Source organism: Nycticebus coucang, chromosome 16 (assembly GCF_027406575.1).
Source record: "Nycticebus coucang isolate mNycCou1 chromosome 16, mNycCou1.pri, whole genome shotgun sequence".
Taxonomy (NCBI): domain Eukaryota; kingdom Metazoa; phylum Chordata; class Mammalia; order Primates; family Lorisidae; genus Nycticebus; species Nycticebus coucang.
Genome location: NC_069795.1, coordinates 57,886,081 through 57,904,453, shown reverse-complemented (window position 1 = coordinate 57,904,453; position 18,373 = coordinate 57,886,081). Strand labels below are relative to the sequence as shown.

The 18,373-nt window shown below is 38.6% G+C and overlaps 1 protein-coding gene across 1 annotated transcript in view; it reads left to right on the top strand.

Annotated features, from left to right (window-relative positions):
* Positions 1-18,373, top strand: part of MORC1 (MORC family CW-type zinc finger 1) — a 198,474-nt gene that overhangs the window by 71,281 nt on the left and 108,820 nt on the right. Inside the window, 2 exon segments of the mRNA XM_053564625.1 lie at positions 8,518-8,661; positions 11,146-11,300. Of these exon segments, the coding sequence (XP_053420600.1) occupies positions 8,518-8,661; positions 11,146-11,300 (299 nt within the window).

The following is an 18,373-nucleotide window of genomic DNA, read 5'->3' as shown; positions in this document are numbered from 1 at the left end:
TGGCTATTCGAGTTTTTTCTGATTCCATGTAAAACGAAGTATTATTTTTTCAAGATCTTTAAATTATGACAATGGAGGTTTAAGAGGAATTGCATTAAAATTGTATATTGCTTTGGGTAGTATGGACATTTTAACAATGTTGATTCTTCCCACCCATGAGCATTGTATGTTTTTCCATCTGTTAACATCTTCAGCTATTTCTTTTCTTAAGGTTTCATATTTCTCTTTGTATAGATCTTTCACATCCTTTGTTAGGTATACTCCCTAATATTTCATCTTTTTTGGCACTAGTGTGAAAGGAATAGAGTCCTTGACTGTATTTTTGGCTTGGTTATTGTTGGTATATATAAAGGCTACAGATTTATGGGTGTTGATTTTGTAGCCTGAGACATTGCTGTTTTCCTTGATCACTTCTAAAAGTTTTGTAGTAGAATCCCTAGTGTTTTCCAGGTATACGATCATATTATGTGCGACGAGTGAAAGTTTGATCTCTTCTGACCCTATGTGGATACCCTTGATCACCTTTTCTTCCCTAATTGCAATGGCTAAAACTTCCATTACAATGTTAAAGAGCAATGGAGACAATGGGCAACCTTGCCTGGTTCCTGATCTAAGTGGAAATGATTTCAATTTAACTCCATTCAAGATGATGTTGGCTGTGGGTTTGCTGTAGAGGGCCTCTATTAGTTTAAGAAATGTCCCTTCTATACCAATTTTCTTAAGTGTTCTGATCATGAAGGGATGCTGGATATTATCAAAATCTTTTTCTGCATCAATTGAAAGAATCATATGTTCCTTATTTTTTAGTTTGTTTATGTGTTGAATTACATTTATAGATTTACGTATATTGAACCAGCCTTGAGACCCTGGCTAAATCCCACCCGGTCATGTTGTATAATTTTTTTGATGTGTTGTTGGATTCTGTTTGTTAGGATCTTATTGTGTATTTTAGCATTAATATTCATTAGTGATATTGGCCTATAATTTTCTTTTCTTGTTGGGTCTTTCCCTGGTTTGGGGATCAAGGTGATGTTTGCTTGGTAGAATGTGTTGGGTAATAGCCCTTCTTTTTCTGTATTGTGGAAGAGGTTTAGTAGTATAGGTACTAGTTCTTCTTTAAATGTTTGGCAGAATTCTGATGTAAAGCCACCTGGTCCTGGGCTTTTGTTTTTAGGGTGATTTTGTATCATTGATGCTGTTTCAGAACTTGATACAGGCCTGTTCAACATTTCCACTTCGTTCTGGGTAAGTCTTGGTAGGTGGCGTACTTCCAAGTATCATATCTTTCATATTTTCGTATTTCTGAGAGTAGAGTTTCTTATAGTATTCGTTAAGGATTTTTTTCAATTTCTGAGGGGTCTGTTGTTATTTCATCATCATCGTTTGATTGATGAAATTAGAGATTTTACTCTTTTTTTCCTGGTTAGGTTGGCCAAAGATTTATCTATTTTATTGATTTTTTCAAAAAACCAACTTTTGGATTTGTTGATCTGTTTTATAATTTTTTTGTTTTCAATTTCATTTAGCTCTTTTTTGATTTTGGTTATTTCTTTTCTCCTGCTGCATTTTGGTTGGAATGTTCTTCCTTCTCCAGTTGCTTGAGATGTCCCATTAAGTTATTAATTTCCTCTCTTTCCTATTTCTTGAGGAAGGCTTGCAGTGCTATAAATTTCCCTCTTAGGACTGTCTTTGCAGTATCCCAGAGGTTCTGGTAATTCGTGTCTTGATTGTTGTTTAGTTCCAAAAATTTGGTGATTTCCTTCTTAATCTCTTCTGTAACTCATCTATCCTTCAGCATAAGGTTGTTTAGCTTCCATCTTCTTGTATGGGTATGCAGGTTCCTGTTGTTATTGAGTTCAACTTTTATTCCATGATGGTCTGAGAAGATGCAAGGAATAATTTCTATTTTTTTTAATTTGCTGAGCTTAGATTTGTGGCCTAGGATGTGGTCGATTTTGGAGTATGTTCTGTGGGCTGATGAGAAGAATGTGTATTCAGTTTTGTTGGGATGAAATGTTCCGTAGATGTCATTAAGTCCAGATGTTGAATGGTTGATTTTAAAAGTAAAATTTCTTTGCTTAGCTTCTTTTTGGAGGATCTATCCAGGACTGCTAAAGGGGTGTTAAAATCTCCAACTACTGTGGAAGTGCAGGAAATCGAGTTGCTCATGTCTGTTAGAGTTTCTCTTATAATTTGAGGTGCATTGTGGTTTGGTGCATAAATATTAATCATAGTGATGTCATCATATTGAGTATTACCTTTAACAAATATGAAGTGTCCATCCTTATTCTTAATTATTTTGGTTGGGTTAAAGCCTATTGTGTCTGTGAACAGGATTGAAATGCCTGCTTTTTTCTGCTTTTCATTTGCCTGGAATATAGATGACCATCCCTTCACCTTGAGTTTATATTTGTCTTTTAATGTAAGATGAGATTGTTGTATGCAGCAGATATCTGGCTTGAGTTTTTGTGTCCAGCTTGCCAACATGTGCCTCTTTTGAGGACAGTTTAAACCATTCACATTAATGGAGAATACTGATAAGCCTTTCAAGAGTCCAGTGGACATTTTTAATCCTTTTGCGAGTGTGGAAGTTGGAATTTGATCAAAATTTTCTGGGTGAGTTTACTTTTGTGGTGGAGGATTATGCTTGTCGTTATGGAGGATAGGTCTGAGAATATCCTGGAGAGCTGGTTTAGTTATCGCAAATTTCTTCAACATGTGGATGTCATTGAAGTTTTTAATTTTTCCATCATAAATGAAACTCAGTTTAGCTGTGTATAGGATCCTGGGTTGAAAGTTATTTTGTTTTAGGAGAGTAAAAGTTGATGACCATCCTCCTCTAGCTTGAAAGTTTTCAGCAGAGAGATCTGCAGTTATTCTGATATTCTTCCCCTTGTAGGTAATGGTTTTCTTTCATCTGGAAGCTTTCAGAATTTTGTCCTTCATATTAACTTTAGTGAAATTGATTATGATGTGTCTGGGGGATGTCTTATTTGGGTTGAGTTGTGCTGGAGTTCTGAAACTGTCTGCTATCTGAATTTCAGAATCTCTTGGCATGTCTGGAAAGTTCTCCTTCATAATCTCATGGAGAAGAGACTCTGTGGCTTGTGAAGCCACTTCATCGCTTTCGGGGATCCCTATAAGATGAATATAGGTTTTCTTCGAATTATCCCAGAGCTCTCTGAGACAATGATCTGTTTTTTCCCTCCATTTCTCATCCTCTTTGAGGGTTTGGGAGCGTTCGAAAACTTTGTCTTCAATGTCAGAAATCCTTTCTTCTGCTTGCTCCATTCTGTTACTGAGGGATTCTACTGTGTTTCTCAGATCTTTGAGGGATGCAACTTCTTGTCTCAATGTGTCAAAATCTTTGGTCATTTGGTCTCTGAATTTGTTGACTTCTTAAGATATCTTTTATGTTATTGCTTGGAGTTCTAATTCAATATTATTTGCTATCCAGAGTCTGAATTCGATTTCTGACATCTCAGCTATTTGTTTGTGCTTGGAATCTTGTGCTGTGTCTGTCCCATCCATCCTTGGGGGAGTTGATCTACTCTGATTATTCATATTGCCAGAGTTTTCTGTTGATTTCGCCTCATGATTGTTTTTCCCCGTTGCCTCTGGCTGTCCTCAGAGTTGAGGTGTCTAATCTTGGTGTCTGTCCAAGATTAGATCCCAGCGGGATCACTGTATTGTTGCTTGATCTTTGTATGGAGTGACCCTGTGTAGTTCCTCTGGGGCTGCTCCTGCTATGGAGTTCTGCTTGTGGAAGCAGCTCTGGCGTGTGACACACCTGGATGCAGCAACAGGGCGAGATGTGGTGCACATGGTTCTGGGAGTGCCTGGCACCCAGTGGCTTTGGCACAGAGAGCCCAAGGCTCCAGCAGTCTCTGGCCAGGAGAAGGGCTCTGCGTAGAGGCAGGGAGGGTGCCAGAGGGCACGCAGCTACCAGTATCCCTGTCCAGACGAGTGGGCCAGTGTGGAGGCTGGGAGGACACAGGAGGGAGGACGCAGATTTGCGTGGCTCCCGCAGTTCCTGGTCAGGGTATGCGGAGGCCCGGTTGGTGCTGGGTCGTGGCATAGATCTTATGGGGGTCCAGGTAGAACCAAGCCCAGGAATTTGAGGTTGCTATTGGCTGTGATGGCACGGCACTCTACCCAGGGCAACAGCCTGAGCCTCCAGTGTGCCAAAACCATCTCTCTCTGCCCCTAAGGATTAAGGCTGTAAGGCAGCTCAGTCCCCACCTTTAGGCTGCTCAGTTGCTAGGTTACTAGCCCCGCCCGCTCCTTGCTCTGGGACCTGGAGGCCGGAGCTTGCCAGGGCAGTTCTCTCACGCAATGGCTCCCTGCAGCCCAGCTCAGTGGCTCTGTCTGGGGCCCCAGACAATGCCCAAATTTCTCCACACTCCTGCCTAAGCTCTCCCCAAGGCAGTTCAACTGAGTGCCAAGTCCAAAAACACCTAAACAGTGCACAGGTAAGGCTTTTCTGGTTTGCAGTCTCACTGCTGCTTTTACTCATGGTTGCCAGCGTGATTAGGTAGATGAAACACACGCAACCACTTGCCAGTTTCCCACTGCTTTTTTCCTCCTCTTGGGGTCCAGAAGTCCCTTGCTGACTCCCTGTATCCTCAAAGGGATGATTATAGGCAGATATCACCAGCCAGAGATGTCTGGAGTCTTATCTCCCCAGACTCACCGTGCCCCAAATTTGTTAAATTTTTGAGACAGCTTTTGAATTTCTCCTCTAATGTCTAATTCTGACTTTTGAATTGCTCCTTGAATTTCTAATTCCAAAATTTACACCATTCTATTAATCTTGTTTGCTATCCATATTCTGAATTCAGTTTCTGACATCTTGGCCAGCTCTTTATGAATCGGATTTTCAGTTACATCTGCCATATCTTTCCTTGGGGCTGTTGATCTATTCTGGTTATTCAGGTTACCAGAGTTTCTCCGCTGATTCCACTCCATGATTGTTTTATACGGTTTGATTTTTCCCCTGGAGCTTTGTCGAGGACCCGTACAGTTGTATGGCCTGAGAAACCAGGGACATCTTTGGTGTGGTGGAGCTACTTGGTTCTGTCTTGTTTTCAGCTGGTCTCTGTTCAACCCTAGTGAAGCAGTTACTCTGGGTTGAATTCTCTGCTGTGAAGAAATACTAGCAATTAAGTCACCCTTCCCCCTACAGGCAACAATTGGAAAAGGAAAATCAAACCTTCCTACAACCACACACCCAGGGCACCACTTGAATAGTCCTCAGGTGATTGTCTCACTTCAAAAAGTCCAAATTAATTGTCTCAGTCAGTACCTGTCTCAGGTGGGAGAGTTTAAAAGGTCTCTGGCAGCTGGATCGCAGGGTCTGGTGACAACTCAGATATGACTTGCTCCAGTGCTCTGTGGATTCAGGAGGACCCACTTAGCAAATAGATCAGTCTTGGAAGGTTGATGCCTCCTTCTCCACCTTGCACCTCTGTAACACCCAGTCATTGATAGCCCTGCAGGGCTGTGACCCAGTTGCCTCCAGTGAGCAGATACTCCAGGGGTTTGCACCCGCCTGAATCACAAGGAAATGTATTTCTGCTCAGCCAGGCTGCTGCGCTCTGCCTCTATCCAGGAGGGGGAGGTGAGGCCTGACAACCTCGTGTGCTTGATGGAGGCTGGAGGTGTTCACTCAGTTCCAGCCCCACCCCTGATTGATGTTACTGACAGAACAGAACAGAACAACTTTGCGGGAATTTGTTTCTGTCCCTGCTAAATTCCCCTGTAGAAGAGAAGCTGTTTTGAGTTCCCAGAACCTGTGCCTCAAGCCCTGTGTTTGCTCCTGCAGGTTTGTGTTCGGTTAGTTGTCAGTTCTAGCCTCCTGTCTTCCTTTGTGTATAGGCTGACGATCCCCTGAGGGCCGGGTGCGTCTTAGGCTCATTAAAGTGGTCCTCTGTGTCAGCCCTGCCCTGGGAATTTCCCAGCTCTGTGTGTGCATTTTCTATTCCCCGTGCTCCACCCAGGCCACTACACCTCAGGCAAACCCTTTACTCTTGGGGCCTGCGGTTCCGTCCCAGATCTGTTTCACGGTGGTTGCCACCTGAGAAGATGCCTGGCCTTCTCTGGTTGCCCAGGGAGACAGGGGGTGTGGCTTCGGAATATCTGGGAATGAGCCCTATTGTTGCCAAAAACGTCTGTTGCTCTGCGCCTTGGGGCACTGACACTCTGGCAGCATAGTTCCTTCTCAGCCGACTGTCCTCTCCTCACTCTCGTGCCACAGAATCAGCACTGACCTGCTGCAGTCTAGGCCCTGTCCACACCCCTCGAGAAGTCACCCAAGAATCTGGACTCCTGGGGGACAGGCCCCCAGACCTCAGAGTGAGAGTGGAGGGGAGTGCTGTGAGCTCAGAATTGCAGGTAGAGAATATATACAGTTTTATACAGTTTTATGCCTGGCAGGAGAACGCCATGGCACCTTAGTAGGGGAGGTAGGTCCAGTTTTTATAGGGTCTCTCCCATGGAGTATAGTGGGAGGACCTTTGAACTCTGCTCGTTTGTTTGTGGGACACTCATGGGCCATTCTCATGGGGGAAGGGACTCCCATCTGCTTGGTGATGGATTTTATACCTTTTGTTTGTATCCTTGGGGTTGCAGCTCACCTCAATGGGGTTGATGTGCGTTCTTCAACCTTCTCTCTTGGTGCAGCTCTATTACACCAGGTTACTTGCTAAATTTCTGTCCTTTAACTCTCCTTCTGGATGGGAGCCTCTGCGGAAAGTTGGCTTCAGTCAGCCATCTTGTCTCCACCCTCCAAACCTGTGATATCTTTAAGAAACTATTTTTTTAGAGATGTATGATAGGTTTTCACATTATTTATGATGAACCATGAATCAACATATAAAAATAACATTCCTCAAAACTTAAATTTGAAATGTTAATCATGAATTTATCAAAGTAAGTAAAAATTGAAATGTTATTTATACATTTATCAGAATATTTTAAATGAATGTTACAGGAATTTTAATTAAGAAGCAAAGTCTTGTTTAAAGCATTGAGAGAGATAAACTTTATTGAAACAAGTTTACTGTATGAGATAATTAATTCAGTGAAATATATGAAAAGTAACCAGGCTATATTTTATTACCATTAATGTCAGTTGCCATCAACTTGGTTTTATTGTAGAATTTTGTTTTTTCAAAATTTGAAGACAATCAGTATGTTATTTAATATCTCAGAGTGACTATGTCATATGCTATGATACTCTGTTTGGGGGTCCCCTACACAATCAGTATTGTTTTTTTGTTGAAGAGTTAGGATTTTATTATTTAGTTGAAATCTTTTAGAAAATGTTTCATCCATATATGTTTAACCTTAGATGCATTTAATAAATAAATAACATATTAACCTATGTCAAAAACTTCCTAAGTCTAAAGTACTGTGTATATAATATTCACATAAAAGGAGTGATGTGACTTTATCATTGGCCTTTAATGACAGATTCATTTCATCAGTTCAGTTAAGTATATTATGTCAAGTATAATGGCATACAATCATGAACCCTGAAAAGAAAAGGTTGTGTTTATGAAGGGAGGGGAGTTATAGGGCCAGTGCAAGGGAAGAATAGCTCAGGGGAAGAATTTGGTGCCATACTTGTATTTGGGAAAGAAAACTGTATTTGATGCCATTGTTGGTTGGGAAAGGAGAAATAACTTTGTTATGTAGCTAATCTGTTCCAGGTTTATATTTAAAATTATCTCTTTTAGTTCTCATGACTTCCCAAGTGGCTAAGTGGGTGTTACTCTGATTTTTCAGATGAGACAGAAAGTTTGAGAGGCACATCTGTGGTCACATGGTTGTTTCAAAGCTGAGCTTGTGTTTGAAGACAGGTCTGCCTCTCACATTGGGCACTCCCTTGCAGCCTCCTGTAATTGTTTCTATCATATTCTGTTATTTCTCAATTTCTATTTTTATAATTTTATTAGTAAAGCCATTCAAAACATAATATAGAAGATATAGGGTCAAAAAAACAGGAGCTCATATCTATTGCCCTCAAACTTGCTTTATTAACTTTTATTTACCTTTTATTTTGGAAAAGGTTAGAGAGAAAGCCAAACAGTATCTTTTGGAATATTCCAATGTATGTGGGGTATTTGGAGACTTGAGAACATGCTAAAAGTTAGAAATCATATCTACTCTAGAAATACCTAAAATTTAAAATAGCGAAGTCATCATTTTTAAAAAATGCTGTAATGTACATATTTAGACCAGTTAACATTTCAGAACCCTTCTGGTATTTTCTAGTTCTTACAAATTTAAATTGGCAGACTTGTTTTTGAATCAAAGACTGTAAGTGTTTGACTGGTATAGTATGGCATCATATTAATACAGAATACCTGCTATGCAGAGATACTGAGTGTAACCTAATAGGTTTTGCAAAAATCTGACATTTTTTATCTATTTCTTAATTATTTTCCATTTTGTAAACTGTACTTATTAAACCCCCCACCCTTTTTTTTTTAACTTTTCTGTATATAACCCTAGAGAATTAAAGAAAGCAAGAACACTCTCTGTGTTCTTTGGGGTGAACATAGAAAACCGAAGCCAAGCTGGAATGTTCATTTACAGTAACAACCGTTTGATCAAAATGCATGAGAAAGTGGGCCCACAGCTGAAACTGAAGTCCTTGTAAGTATGTTTTTGTTTTCAGATGTACAAGCAGGGAGAGGGAAGTTGCAGTGAAATGCTGTCTGTGGAATGAGATGAGAGATTAATCATGGTGGGAGCAGGTGTCATATTCTTCCTTCACCCTTCCTGTCAATGCACAGGCATTAATCTGCCTAATTTATAAAACCAGTGAAGCTGCATGCATGCTCTAAGGAAAAAGCACACTTCGGGAAATTTTTTGAATACATTCCTTAAACAACTTGATGTTTTACCCTTTTTTGTACTATTTATTTAGGTTAAATTTTTAATGTTTTATCAATTTACAAATAATACAATCATATTTTTAAATTTTAGAAGATAAAAGAAAGAAAAATCCAGTTTTGTAAAGCAGTTCTGTTAAAATTTTGTGTAGCCCATGCATGTGTGAATTCTTGCCAGTTATCTGCATAAGCTTGTTTTATTGAAATTCTCCAGCCTGTTTGGATTCTAGAGTAATACATTCTAGTGTTTTCCCAATGGCTCGAAACTCCACAAGTTGATTTCATCAATTACGTAGAGTCCTGAAGGGACATAAAGAAAAGGACAGAGCCAGACACGCGAACCATGACCAGAAGAAGGTCAGGGGAGCGTTTATCTTGTTTTCTCAATCTCAAGGAATTAGCAATTCGTTCATTGATCAACAAGGATTTATATCACAGTATCATGTGCCACTGTGCTAGGTAGTGTACAAAGCTCTGCAGACAAAATTGTCAAGACCTACCTTTGGCTGAGGAACTTACAGTCCAGTGAATGGACAAGCATATAAACACACATTTTTTATACTATGGAAAAACAGCAAGAATGATCTTTTAAAATCTAAGTTAGTTAACTCTCTCGTTTAAAACCCTGGTACATTTAGAATAGAACTACTCACCATAGTCTTATATCTGGCCTCTGCATGGCTCTTCCTCATGCCTCACATATTCTACTCTTTATGTATTTCCTGTCCCTCAACCTCCTAACCTCATTATTGTGTTATGGGCTTGGCACTTGCTATTCCGTCAGCCTTGAACCTTCTGTTCTTAGATCTTCTTGCTGCTGGCCCTAGCATGCCATTCAGCAATGAAGCCTAAATCCATCTTCTCAGGAAAATCTTTTTCTTTGACTGAGTAAAATTGACGGCCAGGCATGGCCAGGCCACCTATAATCCTAGCACCTGGGAGAGGATTGCTTGAGCTCAGGAGTTCAAGATCAGCTTGAGCAAGAGCAAGATACATCTCTCCTAAAATATATATAAAGAAAAACTAGCCATGCATGATGGTGCATGCCTGTAGTTCCAGCTACTCAGGACACTGAAGCAAGAGGATCACTCAAGCCCAAGAGTTTGAGGATGCTATGAGCTATGGTGGTACCACAGCACTCTACCCAGGGTGACAAAGTGAGATTCTGTCTCAAAATAATAACAATAATAATAATAATAATGATAATAATAGGTTCCTGCTTTTACCCTGCCATCCCGTTGCTTTTCGTGTATTATAGCACCTGTGTTATGTTCCTTATACCACTGATCATCTTGAAGACCACTGAAATGGTCTTGTATATTTATCTGTTTTTTGGTTTCTTTCTGTTACAATGTAGAAAAGAAACTTCAAAAGCAGGGACTTTGTCTTTGTGATTTATCATTGTATTCCTTGTTTTGGGGCCATGGCCAGATGCTGAGCTTGAATGAATGAATGAATGCTATATTAAGGGGTGCACATCAGGCAGCAAATGAAACTGGGAAGTCAAGTCAAGATTCCTGGAAGAAGTGATTCCCAAATTTAGACTATGGAATGAATAATGAAAAGAAAGTAGGGTAGAAGAGGAAAGTGGTGGACAAAGGCAGGGGCCCCAAATTGAGAATGCTTGACATTTGTGCTGTGGCAGTGTCAGTGAGGAGCCCTGAAGGCTTAGACAACTGGCTACTCTTTCCCCAAACAAGTTATGTCACCAAGCAGAATATCCCAGCTATGTGCATCACATGCCACTAAGACAGTGAAAAAAAAATATTCCTTTGGGATAACCCAACCCGTATGGCCCCTTAGTAGAATTCATGGAGCATCCTGTGGACCTCTGCAATAATCAGAGAAATCCAATCTGACAAGTGAAGTGAGGACAAAGAAGGTGACTCTTGGCCTGGCCAATATTATATGGCTGTTTATTGCAATAAGGCACCATTAATGGTGTTTAATGCTGAAAGGCCTCTCCATCCCACCATCCTGTCTCCTCAGTAAGATGATAGGTTTTGAAAAATCGGTCATTTTCAATAATGATTTGCTAAAGTGATTTTGTATTACAGGACCAAATACACTTAGGATTACTATAGATTTATGATAACAAAATTAGATACCTTATTAAACTCAGACATGGTCCAGACTAAGTAAGTGAATTTCTTTTTGAAAAAATTGATTTCAAATGACTAGAATATATTTGATTTTTCTCTTTAGCCAAATTTTACAAAATTTATATATACATTTATTCCCTCAGACTTGGTGCAGGTGTGGTTGGAGTTATTAATGTACCTTTGGAGGTCATGGAACCATCCCATAATAAACAGGAGTTTCTCAATGTCCAAGAATATAATCATCTACTAAAAGTCATGGGACAGTATTTGGTCCAGTACTGTAAGGACACCGGGATCAGTGAGTATTCAATGTTCATAGTAAGAGATACTTAAAGAGGGATCATCTTGTGTGGTTTCTGTAAGCCGAAATGCTGATTTAGGAACCCCTGAAAAGGATTTTCTGTTTTCAAAACATACGAGAAATGAGAAGGATGCCAATTTCAGAATATTTTCTAGAATATTACATGAAATATAAAGCAGCAGCTTAGAATTTATAAGGACAGGGCAGTCAGAGAGCAGTGTGAAGTGGTAGCTGACCATGGAGGAAGGAAGTAGAAGGTTGCTATGAGGAGACTGAACAACTCTCAGAGGACACTGACACTCTAGTGGGTAAGAGCACGTGGTCCCATGTAGACCCTAGTGGCTCTGTAGTGTACCATGGAGTAATAACTATTGACCATGGGTAACTGTAAATATGATAAGCTTTGTTTGTATATTTGACAATTCTTGAATGTGTTATTTCCAGGAAGATATCAATTAAAAATCACTAAAATAAATGATGTTTGGAGACTTACAAAGATAAATTTTAGTTATCTGGATAATTTGACTTATTCAAATCACTTCACTGCCAGTGAACGATGAACGATGAGATTGTGTGCTATGCATTAATTATATAAACCTTTTCTTCAGTTATGCAGACATAGGCCTTCATTTGTGGAAAGAAACAGACAAGCTGCAATGTATTTGTTTAATGATTTGCAGGAAGTATGTATAATTCATGCATATCAAAAAATATGTCTCTACCCTTGGGACAAGTTAAAATCTTATTATTGCTCCACTTGATGTTGTAATTTTGAAATTTTTTTTATCTTTTGTATTCACCCTGCTTGGACTTAATATTTTCTCACCAGGGAAAACAGGAAAAAGAATAGGAACACAGGAGAAAAAAATAAAAGAGGAATGAAGTTGAAAGGTCAGATTTCCTGCCAAAGTTGGGTTTTCAGGTCATGGTTTAAAACCTATTCAGAATGTGACCTGTGGACCAGTAGTGTTGGCATTACCTGGAGCTTGTTAGATATGCAGCATCTCAGGCCCCACCTGAGACCTACTGAATTAAAATCTACATTTTCACAAGACTTCAGGTGATTTGCATACACTTTCAAGTTTCAGAAGTATACGCAGAAAGCCAGGATTATAGGGCACATAATTTTAGTGAAAGTGGGTACATTTTTTGCATTATAAATAAAAGATGCAGTCTTTATATTGCTAAAACTCTGATGTGTTTTTATGGAAAATTGGGTCCTTGTAAAAACTGAATCAGCAGAAGGGGTGAGTTTAATGACTGTGTCATTTATCAAATCTGCATTTACTTTTGGTATGGTTGATGCTGAGAATTCCAGAAGTATTTTTCCTGTGGTGAGTCTGACCTCACCTCACTATCTGCTGCTGTGTGTTCTAAAGCTTTATGTTCCTTACAATAAAATGGAAATACTAATCATCAGCTTTAGGAAGTAGGGAAAGAAGGAGAAAGAAAATGTGGGGAAAAACATGAAATAAAATTTGGGTTTGAACAGAACCAATTATGTAGAAATTTATTACTGAACTTTTCCAAAATAGATCAGAGTTGAGCTGATATGATAAAAATAAATATATGGTATAATAAGCATAATTTTTTCCCAGCAGAATTCAAAACATAATTTTGAATTAGTTCCTCAGTTGGCAAAGAGGCTAAAAATCATTTGAGCCAGTCACCATTAATGTCCTCTGCCTCACTGCCATTTTAATTCTAAATGAGGGTCTTCATGACAAGGATAATTGCTACCTCTTGAGGCAGCCTATACATCTCTGTACAACCCTGTAAAAAAATACATCTTCATATTAAATCCAAATCTACTTCTTGTATATTTGCATGTTCTAGGATTAATAAATCCAACATGGTCTGTCCACCCTGGTAATTTACAATCTAGCAGGGTGCTATGGTCTGAGTGTTTGTGCCCCTTCAAAATTCCTATGTTGAAATTCTTTTTTTTTTTTGAGACAGTCTCACTGTGTTGCCCTCGGTAGAGTGCTGTGGTGTCATAGCTCACTGCAACCTCAAACTCTTGGGCTTAAGCTATTCTTTTGCCTTAGCCTTCCAAGTGACTGGGACTATAGGCTTCCACCACAACACTCGCCTTTGTTGTTGTTGTTGCTGCAGTTGTCATTGTTGTTTAGTGGCCTGGGCCAGGTTCAAACTTGCCAGCCCTAGTGTATGTGGCCGGCACCCTAACCACTGAGCTACAGGCGCCGAGCCTCCTATGTTGAAATTCTAACCCCTGAGATGAGAGTATTAGGTGAGACCTTTGTGGGGTGATTAGGTCATGTGAGTGGTGCCTTTGTGATTGGGGTTAGTGTATTTATAAAGGAGGTCCAAGAGAGAGTTCTGATCTCATCTACCATGTGAAGTTAGAGTGAGAAGACACCCATCTGTGAACCAGGAAGCCAGCCCTTACCAGATTCTGAATCATCCAGTTTGATCGTGGACTTCCCAAACTCCAGAACTGTGAGAAATAAATTTCTGTTGTTTATAAGCCACCCAGTCTGTGGTATTTGGATTCTTATAGTTTGATTTTTCTCTGCCATACCCAATGGTGCCCAACGAAGATGAAAGCTGCAGAAGCTGCCCGGGGCTAGGGCCCAGAAAAGGTTCTCCTGAGGAAGTAGTATTTCCTAAAGGATTGGAGGAGAAGTTAGCCAGGCCTACTTAGTTCTTACCACTTGGGGCCATGAAGGATTGATTTAAACCTTTTACAAATGACAGCCCTCCAGATATTTACATATAAAATTATATCTCTGTTCAGTCTTGTTTATCTTGACTAATGTTTCCAAGTTCTATTACTGTTATTTATTCAACATGGTTTTAAATATATTCACCATTCTAGCATTATATCACTTCGAAACAAAATAATCGTGATGAAACCTAGACAGCCTTAGTTGAAATAGACTCATCTTTCTTTTGAGTTGTTGTAATCCTGTTGGTGCAGTCTAATAATTTGTTAGCTCCAGTAAGTGCATATTGACCCTTGGTATGTGAATTACCAAAGTTTTCAACAAAATTAATTTTAAAGTGTGGTGTTGTAAAACCATACCTCTCTTTACTTATTTTTTCCAGTAAGTGTTTTGAACTCCAATGTGGAATCATAAATCTATCCTTAATAAAATGAATCAACTTATTAGGGTCTATTCTTTCAGGTTGTCGAGTCTTCCTTTGAATTTGATGCTGACTTCTAATTAATGTGTTGTATTTCCAGATTTATGTAAAGTCTAGCTCCTATTTTCTCTATATATTCGTGTAAATCTTGTTGCATAGATCAGGAAAATCAAGCACTGTGGCTCCACTAATGAACTCCAGTGAGGTGAAAATGGTTGTATGGGGCACTGGGTGAGGATAGTTGATTGCAAATTTTCCTAATTGTGCTATCGCCTAACTTGTGTCAGTTTCCTAGTTTGTGCATAATTTTGAAAGTGAGGAATAATATTTGTTAGATGAATATTTTCTTTTTTTATTGTTGGGGATTCATTGAGGGTACAAAAAACCAGGTTACACTGATTGCATTTGTTAGGTGAAGTCCCTCTTATAATTGTGTCCTGTTAATGAATATTTTCTTTAAAAAGGGAAAACATTCTAATAACTGGATATAGTTGTTCACTCACAACAAAATTGTCTCCTTTCTGATAGACTTTAGTCTCTAAAATCTCAGAAAGGTGCTACAGGAAAAATGAAATATAACATCTCTGCTGGGGATACATATTAAGTGAGGAGGCTTAGGTAATACTAAAAGTTGACAAAATGAGGCAAATTTATTTTAAGATGAAGGCTGAGAAATAATTTATGTATTTTTATTCTGGTTTTGAAGTTAAAGATTTTATCTTACGTTTTTATTTTAAGATTCTGAATTATATGTTTTATGTTTTACTTTTAAGTTTGTTATGGTATTATGGGCTAAATTTTGTTTTTCTCAGGTTCATAAACCGAATTGCTAATTCCCAGTAGCTTGGAATATGACTGTATTGGGAGATAGGGCCTTTGCACAGGTAATTAAGTTAAAATGGAGTCATGAGGGGGGACCCTAATCCAATCTGACTAGTGTCTTGAGAAGAGGAGGAAATTAGGCCACACAAACAGTCACCAGGTATAGTTACATACAAAGAAAAGACCATGTGAGGACAAAATAAGAAAGTGGCCATCTGCCAGCAAAGTAGAAAAGCCTCAGAAGAAACCAAGCCTGCCAGCCAACCTCCAGTACAGTGAGAAAATACATGTCTGTTAAACCACCCAGTCTGTGGTATTTGGATTCTTATAGTTTGATTTTTCTCTGCCATACCCAAGTTAAGACCTCAGAACTCTCCTTACCAGCCTGGTTATGTGTACCGTAGTAAAGAGGAGTAAGTTATAGTTAATGACTCTGAACGTAAAACAGTGCAATCAGAGATGTGATATACCACATGTGGACGATAGGTAATAAAATGTACTGTATATGGGAATGGTTCAATTCAATGTAATAAAGCAGCTCACGATGCATTTTAAAGTAATATGTTGAGATAACATGTAAACCTTCTTGCATTATGGCATTAATCATAATAGTAAGGAACGTATTTGAAAATTATGCTTCAAACACTTGCTTACAAAGTTCACATTTTGTTTAATGACTTCATTCACTGTAATAAAGCAGCCACAGTGCATCTTTGAGCAAAAAAAATTGTATTATATATGGGATTTATACTAAATGATTAGATTATAGCTACTCTTGCCACAAAAGCAAAAAACCATGTGAGTTGATGGATATGTTAATTTGCTTTACTATAGTATCTTTTTATTATCTGCATATATCTTATAACATCATGTTGTATACATAACAAAATTAACTTAAAAATATTAATTGTTCCAATCCATGGGAAAGAAAAATAGTACATCAGAATTAAGCATAAATTATATTAATAGAAATCAATATGAATCTTTAGGCTTTTAAGAGCTTTAAGTTAGTCAACGTTTTTCGGGTATGTGTGACTAATATAAGGAGAGTCCTGGTGGAAAGACAGTCTCTCCTAACCCAGGTATCAGGCAGACATACATAGCTGAGTAGGCTATTACGTGTGATAACAAGATTTTCTGTTACTATACTTTAGATCAATTTTATGTCTGGTTTTGATTTCCACATTTTAGAAAGAACGTGTAATGTATCCAAAGAAAAGCATTGATAATGACTAGATTAAAATTTAACATAAAAAGATAAAGTAAAAAGTTACTTCTTTTGAGGAAAGAACCAGATGAAGCATAATTTTCCTCAGTGTTATTTTTGAAGGTCCACCATAACGAGGTCTCTGATCTACTCCTTTCTAGTGTCCATACTCAGGATGATGTAGTACCAGACTGAAAGCCAAGATGTCCCAGGGATCTCAGAGTATGCCAGGAAGTGCTTGACTTGCTAAGTCTACCAAGAATTATCTACAGTGGCTTTATGCCTCATATGTATATATGCTCCATATTTTCAAATGTATAAAGATGTAGTTGGTAAAGTATAAAATTATTCAGAAGTGTTATTTGTAGTTTATTTATTGTCATCATATATTTTCTTAGGTGGAAGGGTGGTTTTGAGAATTTTTTGCTCTGTAAGGAGTTCCTCATAGTTAAGAAGATGGATATCCACTGACATGGAGCTAGAGAAATGATGCTACATTGTCAGGTGAATTCATGAAGCTGACATTTAGAATGTGTTGGACCAACTCTTCAAGACCTCTGGAGTTTTACGGAGGAGCCTACAGTGCTTACAGTAGAGTGGAAAAGTGAAAATGTTCTGATGGCAGCTATCCCATGCTTTGGCCACTGACTGTGCCTATAACATGGGACTGACCCAGTCCCACTCCAGAGATATCAAAGTGTTGCTTTGGTAGTTTACTGCTGAATTTGATTGATTCTCTCCTTGGCTAATTGATTCCCTGATGTCACTGTACATTCTCTGGACAGATAGGGCTCAGTCTTACTCAAAAGGAGACAAAGAATGGGAAGAAAGATTATAGTAGCTTCACCACCACTGACGATATCTTGCCTTGCTTTTCTTCAATTCAAATAAACATCTTTGAGAAGTAAAAAACAAACAAGGGTAGGGAGTAGGCCTTAGATATGTAGCGGTTCTCTCATCTCACATGCACCACACTCTAAGTCAGTGATTCTCAACCTTACTAATGCTGCGGCCTTTTAAGACAGTTCCTGTGGGTCGTGACCCACAGGTTGAGAACCGCTGCTCTAAGTCCTCAGGCCAGTTCCTCCTGATAGGCAGCACCTGTCCTTGGAGTCCTTCTCAGGAGTCCATCAGGCATCACTATGGATTAATGGGAGTTGACATTATCAATGGAAACAATTTTACCATTCCTGATCCATACCATCTATAAAGACTATAAATGATTAATGATTATGCTTTGGATCAGATTAGAAATGGTCCAGTGTCTCAATGTTATGTTAGCTAAGAGGGATAATGTGAGATGGGACAATATTTAACAGAGGATGAAAAGTGATTTGACAGTACCCTAGAGTGGGTTGGAAATTTCTGTCTATGGAGATCTTTAAAAATCATCTATTTGGATACAGAACTAGGTAAAGCAGGGACCTGATTTAGATACTTATTTTGTGATTTTCCTACTTTAGGCTTGCTTATTTTGATGGAGACTATCAAAGCTTTGCTTTGGTAGTTTACTATTTAATTTGATTTCTTTTCTCTTTCAATAATTAATTCCCTGATGTCACTGTACAGATATGAAACTGATATCTAAGAAGATGTTGCATTTCTGCTATTTTTTAAGGGCCAAAATCTAACATGAAAAATGTCATAGTTACTATTTTTGGAAAATTTTTAGTAAGTTATTACAGTATTTCTCATTATTGTTTTCTGTTCTTAAGTGGCTCCTGAAATATTAATCATATTAATATAATCTACTTATTCCAGGAATCTACTGGATTTAGATTAATCTACTGTTAGGTGGCAGTAAATTTACCTTTCATAGGTTTTTCTTATAGTTGTTCTAGAAATTTGAGACTTTAATTGTGTACATTAATTCCAGATTATCCTATTAAGTTTGTTTACTTTTCAAACAAGAGTCTTAACATAAGTGTTATTT